This window comes from Ursus americanus, chromosome 11 (genome assembly GCF_024610735.1).
Source record: "Ursus americanus isolate L20-20 chromosome 11, mUrsAme1.1.p, whole genome shotgun sequence".
Lineage (NCBI taxonomy): Eukaryota > Metazoa > Chordata > Mammalia > Carnivora > Ursidae > Ursus > Ursus americanus.
Genome location: NC_142137.1, coordinates 73,815,391 through 73,830,086, shown reverse-complemented (window position 1 = coordinate 73,830,086; position 14,696 = coordinate 73,815,391). Strand labels below are relative to the sequence as shown.

The 14,696-nt window shown below is 47.9% G+C and overlaps 2 protein-coding genes across 5 annotated transcripts in view; both read left to right on the top strand.

The window, feature by feature from the left end:
* Window positions 1-4,404, top strand: part of RNASET2 (ribonuclease T2) — a 53,036-nt gene extending 48,632 nt beyond the window's left edge. The window contains exons 10-12 of one of the 3 annotated variants that reach the window (XR_015726173.1): window positions 100-174; window positions 1,132-1,484; window positions 2,581-4,404. Coding sequence is in view for 1 of the 3 variants with exons in the window: in XM_087865651.1 (XP_087721777.1) it covers window positions 100-138 (39 nt within the window). In the remaining 2 variants the exon portion in view is untranslated. Of the gene's footprint in view, window positions 1-99; window positions 175-1,131; window positions 1,485-2,557 lie in introns of all 3 variants that reach the window. The other 2 variants (XR_015726172.1, XM_087865651.1) reach the window with 2 other exon arrangements.
* An 8,831-nt stretch (window positions 4,405-13,235) lies between these two features.
* RPS6KA2 (ribosomal protein S6 kinase A2) overlaps window positions 13,236-14,696 on the top strand; it is a 332,597-nt gene continuing 331,136 nt past the window's right edge. Inside the window, exon 1 of one of the 2 annotated variants that reach the window (XM_087865646.1) lies at window positions 13,236-13,382. In XM_087865646.1, coding sequence (XP_087721772.1) covers window positions 13,320-13,382 — 63 coding nt within the window. In that variant the 5' untranslated portion in view covers window positions 13,236-13,319. The remainder of the gene's footprint in view (window positions 13,383-14,696) is intronic. The other variant, XM_087865644.1, reaches the window with a different exon arrangement.

Sequence of the window (14,696 nt, the reverse complement as noted above, 5' to 3'; positions counted from 1 at the left end):
TGGACTTTGGGTGTCGAGCTTGGACGTTGTGGTCTTTCTAACCCACACCCATATTCTTTCCGTAAGTTGATTTAACGCCTTCTTTTTATTCACACCCAGGCCATGTATCACCTGCTGAGTCACCTGCTCAAATGCTGACCACGGCGTTTCCCCATCTTCCTGAGTCCCTGTTCTGTGAGTATCCTGCCCTAGCTTGCGCTTCCCCCAGTCTGGCCCCAACGCATCTAGCTTTCGTGTTTTGTTTAGTTTTGTTTTCAATCCACTTGAACATTTTCCTCAAGGCTGTACGGTAATGTACATTTCTGTCCTCTCAAAGAGCGCTGTGAAAGTTAGGACACACTCATATCGTTAACCCGATCATCTTGAGCTGCCTGTCTGGGATCCTTTTCCACACCGACAACTGCCTCCTTGTTTCTTGGAACATTTAGCTCAGATGGCAACCGTTAAGTCACCACCAGTAACATAAGCATAAACAAGTCTATAATTTACCCAATTACTAATTTCTCAATTTTTGAAAATAATTTTTGGACAGATGGTTCATTAAAATGTAGTAGAAAACATCAAAAGTGTTACAGACACATAATGAAATATATAGATAATGCTTCGATGTCATGTTTGAAAAGACTTCCTCTCCCCAGTTAGGGAAAAAGGCAGAAGTTTTGTCTCTAAGCAAAAAGGAAAGGGAAAATTTCATAATTATGTTCATGTTAATTAAGTTTTGGGTTTGTCCCTGTATTTCAAAACTTATAATAACACGAGTTATGTAAAAGTGATCATTTGTAAAACTTTACTGTCCTCTCAGGATATTAAGAACAGTCTTTAAATTTTATGTAGACAAATCTATTTGTTCTTTTGTGATTTATTCCATTTTTTATGCTTAAAAAGTTATTCCCCAACCAAGTCAGATAAATATTCAGCTGTGTTTTCTTTTTGTTGTTATAACTTCATTTTTTACAATGAAGATTTTAATTATCCCGAATTAGCTTTGTGTATTTGGGAAGTGAGACTTTAGGCTGTTTCTTCCCCCCGAAGGGCCACTTTCTCCGCGGTAGTCATTAACCCATCTATCTCTTTGTAACTGCTGTTCAGTCTTTCTCTACTGTGTTTTAAGTCTATATACTTTTTCTGCAGTTACTCTGTGAAGGACTCACTCCCATTGATTAATGTGCGTATTTTTGTCTCTCTGCTGCCCTGCTTTCATCAGTGTGCCTTTCAAGTGTAAGTTATAGCTGATATAACATATTGTTCCTGTTATTCTTTTTACTCTTTTTTGGTTAGTTTTTTTTTTTAAAGATTTTATTTATTTATTTGACAGAGAGAGAGACAGCCAGCGAGAGAGGGAACACAAGCAGGGGGAGTGGGAGAGGAAGAAGCAGGCTCCCAGCGGAGGAGCCTGATGTGGGGCTCGATCCCAGAACGCCGGGATCACGCCCTGAGCCGAAGGCAGACACCCAACCGCTGTGCCACACAGGCGCCCCTCTTTGGTTAGTTTTAAACTCTTTTTTTCTTTTTTTTTTTTTAAAGATTTTATTCATTTATTAGAGAGAGAGGGACAGAGAGCAGAAGCAGGGGGAGGGGCAAAGGGAGAGGGAGAAACAGACTCCCTGCTGAGTGAGGAGCCTGAGATGGGACTCCATCCTAGCACCCTGAGATTGTGACTGAGCTGAAGATAGACACTTAACCGACTGAGCCACCCAGGCACCCCAGACTCTTATTCTCATAAGTTATAAATCACAGTTGGATTTTGACTGTAGCCACAATAACATTAAAATCAATTCTTGTAGAATATACATGCTTACATCTTTCAGTTTTCCTAGCCAGGAACATAGCATATTCTTTAATCTAGCCATGTCAATAAGTCAGTCCTTTCACTACTGCTATATTTGCTTTCATGAAAATAGGCCACCATGGAAAGTATGTTTGAGTCACAAAGATCTTTTGGTCACTATAAAATCACCCACGTAAGCAGAGCTCACTTTTCCTATTTGTAAGATGAACCTTGTAAAGATTTTTGTATTAAAAATTATTTTATTGTAGTATATAACAAGTCACAGAAATGTTCCTGAGTTCAGGCCAGTATATACCCAAGTACACACCCAGTACAGACCCCAATACACATCTGGGTACACACCCAGTACACACCTGGTACATACCTCGTACACACCCAGTACTAACCCAGTACAAGCCAGTACACACCCAACATGCCCAGGACACACCCAGTACACACCCAGTACAAGCCAGTACACACCCATCATGCCCAGTACACACCCAGTACACACCCAATGTGCCCAGTACACACCCAGTACACACCCAAGCACACACCCAGCACACCCTCAGGCCCCTGCACTTGCTGGACTGCTTGCGCCCAGGTGTCCGCATGACCGTGCCTGAGCTCTCTCGCCACCTCCAAGTGTTTGCAGGACTTTTCTCCCTGCATGGGCCTCGGCTGCTGTGCCTGGCATTCCCTGTCCTCCTTCCCAATCGTCATGGGCTTACTACATGGGACTGACTCTTTGTTTCTTGTTGGTCTCCTCCAACCGCAACGTGATCTCGACAGGGATTTTTGTCTTCTTGGTCCAGATTTTTCTACCCAGGCCATATGGAAAGGCACCTGGGCACAGAAACAAGCACTGTCAACAAATTGTACGATAATCGAGGGCCTAGAGACGTTCTGTTACTAGTTTGTATCCTGTCAGTAACGATGAACAAGGCCTATCTTGCTCCTGCTCCGAGTAGCTTTGCCCACCGATCTTACTCATGACTGAAGAAGTCGAACAGATGAGGAAGGAAAAGCTTGGGTGGAGGGATAGGGGCTGATGAAAAGAGGCTGCAGCCCCACTCCGCTTCTAGAGGGCACTGGGACTCTGGTGGGCGTCCTGGGAAAGCGGCCTCCCTCTGCCCTGGGGCCCAAGGCCCTGCCGGTTCCCGTGAGCGTGGGTGTGGCCCCCGTGGTGCGTGTTAGCTACGGGAGCGGCCCTTGCGGCCCATACCCACGCCCCCGGGCCAGCTGACTTTGTGGTGGTCGGGGAGGGAGAACCGCGGGCTCACACGGGTCACACGGGCCTCAGTGGGGACGTCCTGGCCAGACCCCGGCGGACGCCGCCATCCCCTCGGCCGCACCACTTCCGTGCCCCCCAGATGCTCTGCCGGGACTCAGTGACGGCCGATCCAGAGGTCGGGAGAAATGATCTTCCCTCCCCTCGGGCGGGCTTTTCCAGTTCGCTTAGCAAACATTCCTGAGAGAGAGCAAAGACTCACGTGCACGAGGGACCGGCACGCGGCAATGCGGAGGACATCGCCCGAGCTCCCATCCGAAAACATCTATTTTTACTGGGGAAGAAAAACGTCTAGCGGAGCTTTCTCAGCTGACGGCAGCGCCACCTCAAAACTGCGGTAATCAGCCGCGGGGCAGAAACACATATTCCAAACACAAGACAAAAGGCTGCTTTTAAAGAAAATCAAGCCAGATCACAGAAACGCTGGATGAAGTAAACACATGAGAGGCTGTTTGGCTTGGTTTAAATAGCTAAGACTTCAGTGTTTTTATACGAAAGGAATCCAGGTCTGTGAAAACACCTCATGAAGTGAAATCCCTGGAGAAATTGGGGATTGTTCTCGGGCCACCGTTTGGGGCCCCAGGTGGGTCAGCTTAGGCCTGCAAAGACAGAGGATGTCGATTTGAATGACCGTGTCGATTTTAACCTCATTGTGGACGCTGTACGTGGGGGACCGAAGAGAACAGCTGGGAAAACAGCACAAGGGCATTTGAGCTTCTGCAGCTCCGCACGAATTTTCTTATTCAGCAAGTCCTCAAAGCCTGACCGCTGTGGGGTCACGTGTATGGCACAGCTGAGCTCCCGGGGTTCACGAGGAAAACCTCACTGAGGTGACTCCCTGCTAGGTAGAAAACTCAGCCCATGAACACAGCTGTGCAGGAACGGTCATGTTTCTTTAAATCTAGTGAGTTCTGAGACCAACTCCCAATCACCGCAGACCCCCAGTTGTGCAATGACGATATAAACGGACTGGGGTCGGTGCTGGGCACTCACTCTCCCGTCCTGCTCCTTCCAGGTCCAGCTGCTATTCTGGGCATCTGTGTCCATCACAGGGAACCCGTGTGGAGGCAGGAGGTGCAGAAGGGCCTGGCTGGGAGCTCAGGGCGGTGGGTAGCAGTGGGTGAGGGGTGCACTGAGGACAAACGGGGGCTCTGCATGCCGTGAATCCCCAACACCCACTCTTGCTTAGACCGAGAGCATCACCCTCACTGACTGGCTGCCCCAGCCGGACGCAGGAGTGCCATCTACCCTCTCTGGGGTCACAGGCCACAAGCCTCCCATCACAGGGGGGGAAGAGGGGCCATAAAGATTTAATGTGTTTGTATAAAGAAATGTGTTTGGTTACGCAGATGACTATATATTTTTTGGGTGTCTTTAGTTTTTGTCCACAGTTCCTGAAAACACTCAGAACCCTGAGGCAATATGGGTGTCTTGTTATTAATGAAGGTGACCTCTGGACCCACCCAAGGGCACAGCTGATTGCCTGGAAGAGGGCATCATTCTTCTCCATGTGACTGGAGGGCTGGAACTTTCCGTCCCGCATTAAGCCCTACCCCCAACCCCACTCCAGAGAGGGGAGAGGAGCTGGAGCGTGAATCAGCCGATGGCCAGTGACTTAGTCAATCACAACTGTGCAATGAACCCTCCCTAAAAACTCAAGAGGAGTGGTTTGGGGTCCTTTTTTTCTGGACAGCTTCCATGCTCGGGGAAGCAGAGCATTTCCACAGGCCGCCGAGCCACACATTGAGCTCCGTGAGGACACAAGCTCCCTTGCGCAGGTCCCCACCCCCCGTCTCTCTTCATCTGGCTGCCTATGCGCCTCCTTTAATCACATCCCTTAATGAGCTGGCAAACCCGAATTTCCCTGAGCCGCCCTAGCGCATTCATGGAACCTAGGAACAAGGTCCTGAACACCCCCAACCTGTATCCTGTGGGTCAGAAGCACAGGTAACAGCCTGGGCCTTGCACCTGCACACCCCAGTCTGCAGTGGGGGTGGGGCGGTCTTGTAGGACTGAGCCTTCCCCTGTGAAATCTGGTGCTGGTAGTGCCAGAACCGGCTTGATTCTCAGACTCCCTGCTGCTGCCTGAGAGGGGCTTGGTGGTGTGTGTTGGGGGGTGGGGATTGGGTCCAGGAACTTGAAGAGGAGGAGTCCCTTGGGGACTTGGGGGGGAAGAACAGAATGGACTTTTCCCAAGACTTTTTATCCTTACAAGAGATACACACTACTTCATTCCCAAAATTAGTCTTGAGAATTCAAGGTTAGGTTAAATTCTTCTTTTTGTTTTTTTTTAAGATATTTATTTATTTATTAAGCATGAGTGTGCATGCATGAGCACGGGGAGAGGCAGAGGGGGAGGAAGAGGGAGAGAGAATGTCAAGCAGACTCCCCCACTCAGCACGGAGCCTGATGTGGGGCTTGATCTCACAACCCAGAGTTCATGATCTGAGCTGAAACCAAGAGCTGGACACTTAACTGACTAAAATTATTCTTAAGAAATAGCCCAGGAGTTCAAAAGAAGCATTTGCTTTAAAAAAAAAATGCCTTGCTGTGATGATTCCTTTACCAGTATTCTCATTAATGTAGTCAATATTGATCTTACAGATTTTACAGTTAAAACTAGGACAAAAAAATCATCATTCTTCTATCCTTATACCACTTTGGCAAAATTTATAATCAAAGCACTCCGATCAATGCACAGATCCCATTGGTCCTGCGCGTTTTTATTGTCTCCCTCTACCGTGCCTGACCCTCTGCAGCCTGAAATACTCCTTTGTTTAGCAAAGACTTGGCCAAAGACTACATACGAACCAAGCGCTTTGCTTGACTGCAGAGATGTCAGGGACAAGAGTGGACAAGGCATCCTGCCCTTGTGGAATGAAGGATGGAGGAGTCACTTGCTGGCAAGCTGTTCTGCTTGGATGATGCATGAACCAAGTCAAAGGGGAAAGAGCACTGGACAAATCTGCAGCCTTCACTCTTCCCAGGAAATGACCATGTCACATGTGTGCACATGCACACACACAATGTTGTTGATGCCTTGTCAAATTCCCTTAGCAACTAATCAGTTGTAAGCACTAAGCTTGTTCAGCTCTGCAGTGGGTGCTTCGGTGAAGGCCGCATTGCTTGTCTTCTGGTATTGTCAGCGCCTTGCTTCCTGTTCGCAAACACCGCCCCTCCTTTTATGACAGAGAATTCCACACCACTGTCATTATTATTCTGTAATTGTGAATATTATAACACACTCCAACACTTTGACCAGGAGCAGATGTTTGATTCCATACGTTACTTGGAAGATTTCTATAAATACTGTGGGTTTTAGTGATTCTTTATATTCTAAGTAAGTAACAAGCATGGTTTTAAGAATTCATCAAGTCCTGTTTATACATATGCTTAATTTTCTAAGGTCAGTACAAATGACGACTGGTTCCAGTTCTTTCCAAAGCCTAATACTGAGTCGAGGACAGAATAGTTTTCTAAGTTTTACTGTTTATAGTCTTTCATCATTTTAATGGCTAAGTTTGTTGCGTTTATCCTTTCTTAACCTGATAGGCGATGGCCATTTCTTTCTTGTATAGAGACTCAGTCGTTATTAAAAGACTTCAGTAAATGATGACAATCGTAGTGCATTATCTGTATGCTGTCAGCCATGGGAAGGAAGGGAGATCAGAGCACATCTCCAGGACTGTTCCCCGGGTCATTGACCAGGCTGCGCTCCCGACACCCTCCCCTGCCCTCAAAGCCGGAATCCGTGTCCACATTTCCACTGCGTTCACGCTGCTTCCTTCAAGAGGCACTGAACGTGTTCGACTGACAGATAGTAACATTAATGTTTGTGTTTCCAAAAGGAGCTTGAGTTGGTCCAACGGGGAGCGCTTTAAAAACAAAAAAATCTAGGAATATATTTTCCTTCAAAAGTCTCTTGTGAAGGCATGGTGACTCGTGTGAATTCCCACAGAAAGGCCCGCGCGCCGAGCTCACGTCTTTCCAATGAGGTGTAGCTTCGGGAAGGCATCAAACGCAGTGTCTTGTGGACGATGGTTTGTTCATGGTGTTAGTCGAAGGGCTGTACGATTAGCCTTATGAGAGCTGAAATAGATTTTGGAACAAATATGTTTGGCTTGAGGCCACATTAATTTAATTTAAATAAATCCCTGGGAATCACTTAATTGACAATTACTGCAGAGGACGCCGAATTAGAGAGTGCAGCTTTCGTCTTAGCATCTCTGCAGGACAGCGCTTTAGAAGACTCCTGACCGGGAAGGCTGGTGAACGTCATGCAGGCTTTTTAAAAATTTTTTTAAAGGATTATGCTAACTTCTGGGAAGTATTATTTGTGGGCAAAACAGATGAGTGAGCTGAATAGGTAAACATAGATATTTTATCATGTTTACTTCTTTCCATATCGTGTGTGTGTTCTTATCTCCGGTGTGAGATTCATGTGACCGAATGGGGAAGTCTTAGCCAGGGCTGCGTGTGTGTCCCTGAGTGAGACACCGTTAGGACTCACACCGAGACCCGGGGCCCAGCTGCCAACGGTACAGAAATCACGGGTCACGTTGACCTTCCTCACCAGTGAGATGAAAAATTAGTTGGGAGGATTGTAGATAAAAGCTTCTTCTTTAAAATTTTCTCTTAGCTTATAATTTACTTTTCATAGCGAAAAGACGCTGTTTACTCTGTACTCAGCCTTTTTTTCCCTTCCTTGTGAATAATTTCTTTTGGAAAAAAGCTGATGTTATGGTTCTGATTGTCACGACTTTGTTTTGTTGTAAATGGGGCTTTGGGTATTTCCCATGAAAGGGGCTGATTTGGATTCCAGTTACCTTTGGGGTCTTTCTGGACAAACTGCAGAAGGTTAGTATGTAAAGTGGTTTCTGGAAGCCTGTGAGTTGCCAGCTAAAATGATGTGCCCTCGCTCGTCCCCATGGAAGGAATGTGCAAACAAGGGTCTCTATGCACCAGTTTTCTTTGGGCCTCTGGTTCTCGATTGTTGTAGAACAGTAGCATTCTAGTGCTTTCTGCTTTATTGTTGTATTCTGCCCTCATTCTGCGGTGTGCGTTTGCTTGGGCCCCCGTAACAAAGTATCACAGACCGGCTTACGCAACAGAAACTTACTGCCTCGGGTCCTGGAGGCTGCAGGTCCGGGATGTGGGCATCGCCAGGGCCGCAATCCCTCTGAAGGAGCTGGGGAAGATCCCAGCCTCCCTCCCAGCTCCCGGCGGTTCCCTGGCTTGTAGCAGCAGAACTCACATCTCCCATGGTGTTCTCCCTGTGCCCATCTGTGTCCACAGTCCCCTTCTCTAAGGACACCAGCTGCAGTGGCTTAGGGCCCACGACTCCAGTATGATCTCAACTTAACTAATTACAACTACTGTGAACATCAGGAACAGAAAATCCCACTAAAGCGGAGTGGGGAGGTTGAGTAGGGGCACTCTCACGACCTATGATTCACACTGGGAGTCCATTGCAGACCCCACAGGAAGAGCTAACCCTGGATAGACTTGACCTTGCAGGCAGACACTCCTATCCCAGCCAGAGGAAGAGACACTTTCCCCATCCTGCAACAGCTCAGCCAAGGAGAAGCCACCAGACTTCCAACTCCCAATGGACTTTCTATGACAGCCCTCCAGGTGACTCCTTTGCTCCTTACAGAGCCTCCTGCCTCTCTTGGTCCTCCTGACTCCCTGCGGCGTCGCCACAGCTTGTCTGACCTGTAACTCCTCTCTTATTCCCCAATAAGTCCATCTTTTGCTGGTGAAATAACTGGTAGATTTTTTTTTAAGGTTAACACTACAAAGACCCTATTTCCAAATTAAGTCATATTCTGAGGTGCTAGGGGCTAGGACTTCAACGTGTGAATCTGGGGATGGGGGTAGGGGACGTCACAATTTAGCCCGTAACTATGGAGAACATGCCTTTTGTTAAAGCTGTGAGTTGGTTTTGAGGGTTTTGGAGGAGGATTTTGTGAAACTCCAGATTGGAAATACCAAGGCCGGTGATCATGCCCCTAGAAATTAGTAATTCTCTTCATTTTACCAAATCCTTTGAACCTATCAACTTACAAAAATGCAACAGCCTGAGTTAAACCACCGGGTCAGTTAAACATGCCCGTCACAGTGTGGAGGACTTATCATCTTAAGCACCAGACCCCTTGAAGTTAGCGGGGGCCCCTGCCCTCAGACCCTGACACACACTTTTATGCAGCATTGTGGATGGGATGGACTTCAAACTAGTTGGGTCTTAGTGGCAGAATGGGGCCAGAACCAGATTCCCAATCCCACTTCGGTGCTCGGGAGGCTTTAGCCTTCCTTCCGTTATCGGAGACCCAGAGGGTGAAGGGGCTCTCTCCCACCCTCCTCTCCTTCCTTCCAGGGCAGGGGACATACCCAGTTCTCCTGTTTTCATGTACTCAGGAGAGTAATTTTTACTGGGGGCCAGGTTTCAGGGAGCGTGGTGCCCGTTCACATCTCATTTTGAAAGAGGACTCTGGCTGCCTCCATTTTGACCTTAAACTTTCCAGTTGGGTTCTTCTTTCCAGTTGCTCTTGGCTCAGAGAGAAGACCCTGCGGGCAAAGCGTCCTCTGATGGGAAATAAAACTACCCCTCAAGTAAGGACTACCCTGAGCAAGCAAGACCACGACCCTGACCATTGGACCTTCACTGCCCGCCTGCGTGTACCCGCCCGCCTTTGCCCCATTATTCTTATATAAACCTGGAAATGTTTTCCATCTTTTGGAGACAGTCTTTGAGACACTAGTCTGCTGTCTTCCCGGCAGTGGCCTCACTGAAACAAATTCCTTTCATGCTTTACCACCGCTTCTTTCTCTGCCTTTGGTTTTGTCAGGAGTGAGTGGCCAGAGCTGGTCTGTTTGAGACACCCCCCCCCCAGGTGCTCGTGCTCCCCTGCTTCCCCCCTACACTTTCACTGTGATTTTGTGGCCAGGGACTCTTGAAATACTCCCTACTCTGTGTAGGTTGTGTGGCTTGCTTCACAGAGACCCACTTTACCAAGTACGCTTCGACAGCCATTTCTTCTTGGAAACTGATGCTTGTGGATGGGTTCCTGGAAATCAGCTGTTGGAAGTGTTATTCCTGTTGAAAATGTTTGAGTTTTCTTGGGATTTGATTGAAAGCTCTGACCCAATCGCACATGATTTCTTGAGTTCTTTATCTGAAGCTCTATCCTTGACGGTATTCACACAGAACCATTGTCTCCTTTCTGAAAAACTGTCTTTCTCTTCTCTAATTGTTCATGACTCCCAACGCCCTGGGAGCTTTTCAGGTGTGGCTGATTCTTTCCTGGGTTGATATGTTTTTTTGAAAGTTGTCTTTTCTCTTTTACTTTATTTTTTGGTCTTGCAGGTAGTCTGTGTTCATGGTCTTCTCTCTTCTCTGTCGGGCACACCTGGGGCTGCATCTAGACAGGTTGTCCCAGGGGAGGGCCACAGTCTACAAAATGAGTGCAGGGGGGCGCCTGGGTGGCTTATTCGTGAAGCGTCTGCCTTCGGCTCAGGTCATGATCCCAGGGTCCTGGGATGGGTCCTAGGAAGAGTCCTGGGAAGGGTCCTGGGAAGGAGCCCCACATCGGGCTCCCTGCTCGGTGGGGAGTCTGCTTCTCGCTCTGCCTGCCACTCCCCCTCCTTGTGCTCTCTGTCAAATAAATATAAAATCTTAAAAAAAAACAATAAGTGCAGAGGTAACTCACCGAGGTGAGTGATTGTTTTTAAATAATCATCTTGGATGCTTCAGAAGGCAATGATGCAGGGTGATGAAGCACGGAAGTGTGATTCCAGAGCCGGGATTATATCACAGCTCCTCTGGCTGTCTGCAGGATCCTTCAGCACTCCTGGCTTCTTTGCCTCACCTGTGGAATGGCTGAACGATGTTCAGTGCCTTTGTGAGTGCCACACCTGCAAAGTTTAAAAAGAGACATCATGCTGAATTGTGAACCATATTTTCAGCAATTCCTAAAGATATACCTTTAATAATATCTCTTTTGTGTCTGATGACAGTTGATTCTGGTAAGGTTCCAGCACATCCACTGGAGGCTGGGGTCCTGGGGGGGGGGGTTTGTCCTCCTCAGCGGCAGGCAGGGGGCTTGGCTGGACCTCACAGGAGGTCCCAACCAACGTCCTTCTCCATATTCCTTCCCCAAACAAAAGGATGATGTTTCACTTCAGTCAGCCTACGTCTGAGTTCTCGTGGAAAATTCCAGAAAGTGGAAGTTTTATAAGCACCCAATAAGGAATTCAATTTCACTCCCTCCCCACTGCCTTTAGAAGCTCCATGTTCTCAGTCATTCAGGTGAAACGATCTTGACATCTCACCAGCACTATTTTTTATGTCAGTGATTTCCCTATCTTTATTACATAAATATCCTTTCATTTTATGTTATTAATCTGTGATCTCTTACACTATGCCCCCGATTACCTTATTATAGTGAACACATTGAAACCCTTCATTCTGCTCTATCAGTGAATGCTCGCTTTGAAAACAAACAACATTGTTATTATTTTTATTTTGAATGGAATTAATTTTCAAGATCTTACTGGCCTGATTTTGTAGATATGTAAAGTGCCTCATGAATCAACACTAAGAATGGATTGGAGCCTATCCCCTTAATTCTGACTCTATTTGCTCTGAAATAGGAAGGATCTAGGATTTGGGCTAGTTTGCTTTTTTTCCCCCCTTGGTAATCAACTGCATTTCTTAGCGATTTTACAAAGATGGAAAAGACAAAGGGATTGATAATTTTTGGAAGCAGTGAGCCATTTTTCTTAGATATTTTTATCAAAGATAAAGGAATTTGCTGTAGAAATGAATAGAGGTATTTGACTTTTTAACACCATTTCCCGAAAGAGGGGATCAAACATCAGATTAGTAGTTAGAAGTCTGGGAGACGAATCTTTTATTCTGAGAGAGAAATGTAGTAAACAGAAGACAAAGAGAAAAAGAAGGAACCGAGGATGGAAAAGTCCCCTTGAGACGCCGCAGGTCCTGATCCCTCTGGAGAGAAACTGGGATCACCAGTCCCTCATTTCCGGTCTTGTCCTGTGGGTGGGTGCCTTTGGGCAAGTTCCTTCTCTATGAGCCTCAGGATTTTCTCATCTGTGAAATTGGATTGTTAAATCCACATTAGATGGAAGTTAAATGAGAAAAGGTGCACGATGCACATAACATTCCTGCCGGAACTTGCTAAACGATTGACCCTACATTGTTTGAATTAATATTTCCCCCCAATCCCTGTCCTGACTTGGACAGGTGCTGTAACTGGCCGGTTAAACAGCCCATTTTGCCTTCGTTTCCTCGCTGGAAGACTCGGCCGCCTTGTGCGGGGGCGGGGGGGTGGGGGGAAGGCGCTGGGGCTGGGGTCGTGCGCCCAGGCGCGGGGGCTGGAGCGGGGCCGCGGGGCGCGCAGGGAGCCAGGGCCGCGGGGGCCGCATCACCTGCTGTCCCTCTCCCCCCCCCCCCCCCGAAGCCGTGCAGTCCTGCGGCCCGGCCCTGCTGGTCTCCTGCGGGGGGCCCAGAGCTCGGGATGGGGTGGGCGGCTGGGAGGAAGCAAGAGGCCCTGCCGGGTCACGATTTTCTTCAATATTCGAGCACGAAAAGCAGCTCCCCTGCACCTGGCTTCCTGCCTCATCCCCCCCTGTCGGGCTAATGGGGGTCTCATAGGGCTTAGGGAGTGGTTGGTGAAGGAAGGGGTGTGTGTGTGTGTGTGTGTGTGTGTGTGTGTGCGCGCTCGCGCGTGTGCCGCGCCGGGAGGGAGAAGGGCAGAGTCTGCCGCAGGGCCCCCTCCTCGCCTCCCCTCTTCCCAGCCCTTGGTTGCTATGCAGTTTCTATGGCAGCAGCATCCTCAGACCCAACTTGCACCCATCATTTAGAGCCAATTAAGGTAAAATAGTGGGGGGAGGGAAGGAGGGAGTGGCAATGGAAGGGGGAGGGGCGAGGCCGGGAATCCGCTCGCAGGCTGCAAGTGCAGGTTCGCGGTTGGGTCTCGGCTCTGCTCGTCCGCCCAGCGTAGGGGCAGGAGCAGCGGGAGCGGCAGGAGCAGCAGCAGGCGCCGGGCCCGCAGCCGACTCGCCCCGCAGCCATACTGCAGACCCCTGGCCCCCTGCCCACCGCCGGGACCCTCTCCGACGCCGCCTGCCCCTGCCCGGGCGCCGACTCCCTGTCTGTCCCCTCTCGGCACTGTTCCGTGCCTCCGCTTCTTTTCTCCTCACCACCAGTACTTGATCAGACGGAGAGGAAAGTTTTAAAAAATGCCGATTGCACAGTTGCTGGAGCTATGGAAAAAGATCGAGGTGGAGCCCATGGAAATAGAGGTGAGTACCACGGAGAGAGCAGGCATGCTGCAGGAGCCTAACTGTGGCGCGCGGAATGCCTCCTAGAATGGACTCATATTTGTTGGGGACTTTTATGTGACAGAAACTTGAATTTTTAGTGTGTGCAGAGCTGTGCATGTCGTGTCCCACGGGATGCGTGCGCGTACATATAAACATTATGTATATAGGGGCCCCCCCACGCGGGGCGTTGTGTGGGGTGTCAATTAAATTAAATGAATGAAAGCTAACGCGCTGAAGAAATTGTTGCTCTTACACCAAACTTCAGGGTGCTTTCTGAGCAATGTGTGTATCTTGAAGTCTTCACAGGCTTCCAAACGGATCTGCATCCGTTGATTTTCCTTCAACAAGTGGCTTTACGTTATAAGAACTCCATTTGCTACAGTCGAGGATGAAACCAGAGGCAGAACGGTGATGACTTCTTCAGAAACAGAAGGCACGAAGATAATGCAGCCTTAATAGGGTGTGCGTTCCAATAAAGAGGAGCTGTTACAAATAAAGAGAAAAGATAATGAAATGAAAGTGTCGATGGCCCCTCCCCAGGGTTGGCTGGTGGGGGTCACCTCTGACACTGCTTAACTACATGCTTCCCCAGGGACCTGGAACTTTCTGGAAGTCTGGTCCGTGGAATTTGATTTGCTTAATTTGAATTATAGATGATCAACATATATTTTTCCGTGAAGAGTATGTTCCTCAAGTTATGCATTATGAGACCACCCCTCCTCCATTATTAGCTTACCTACTGAATTATTAGACATACCTGTGCTGTGTCTTCGGCAACTCAAGTTGCTTTCCCAAATGGCAAATTCTAATAACTTACTAAATGGTTACAAAATCCAAGCTTTAATTTTTGTCTTATCTCTTATCCCAGCATCATGTCTGTAAATTCAATGCTTCTTTTAAATGTTACTTATGTTTATATGTACAGACTCTATGTTGAGACATTCACGTAACAATTTTAAACTGAATGGGGGATTCTGTTTTGGAAGAGAATTTACTTCATATTTTATATTTAGTACTTTTTGGGGGAGCCAGACTAACTTAGTGCTTGGGCTGCACACTGGTATTCAGCAGAGATGTTGGGGCATGGCATAGATAGCCTATTTTTTGATGGACAACGTGCCGTTGCTGCCGATGACATGGAGCTAAGTCTAGAGAGGTGACACCCCAGCTCTTTACTGTCATTGGCTATTCTGTTTGCACAGGATATCTTTCCTGGCATCCAAGACGGTGCCTTAGAAAGAGCCTCTCACGTACGAGGTTGCTAATTCAGGGTTTATTTTTTTTTTTCTTTTG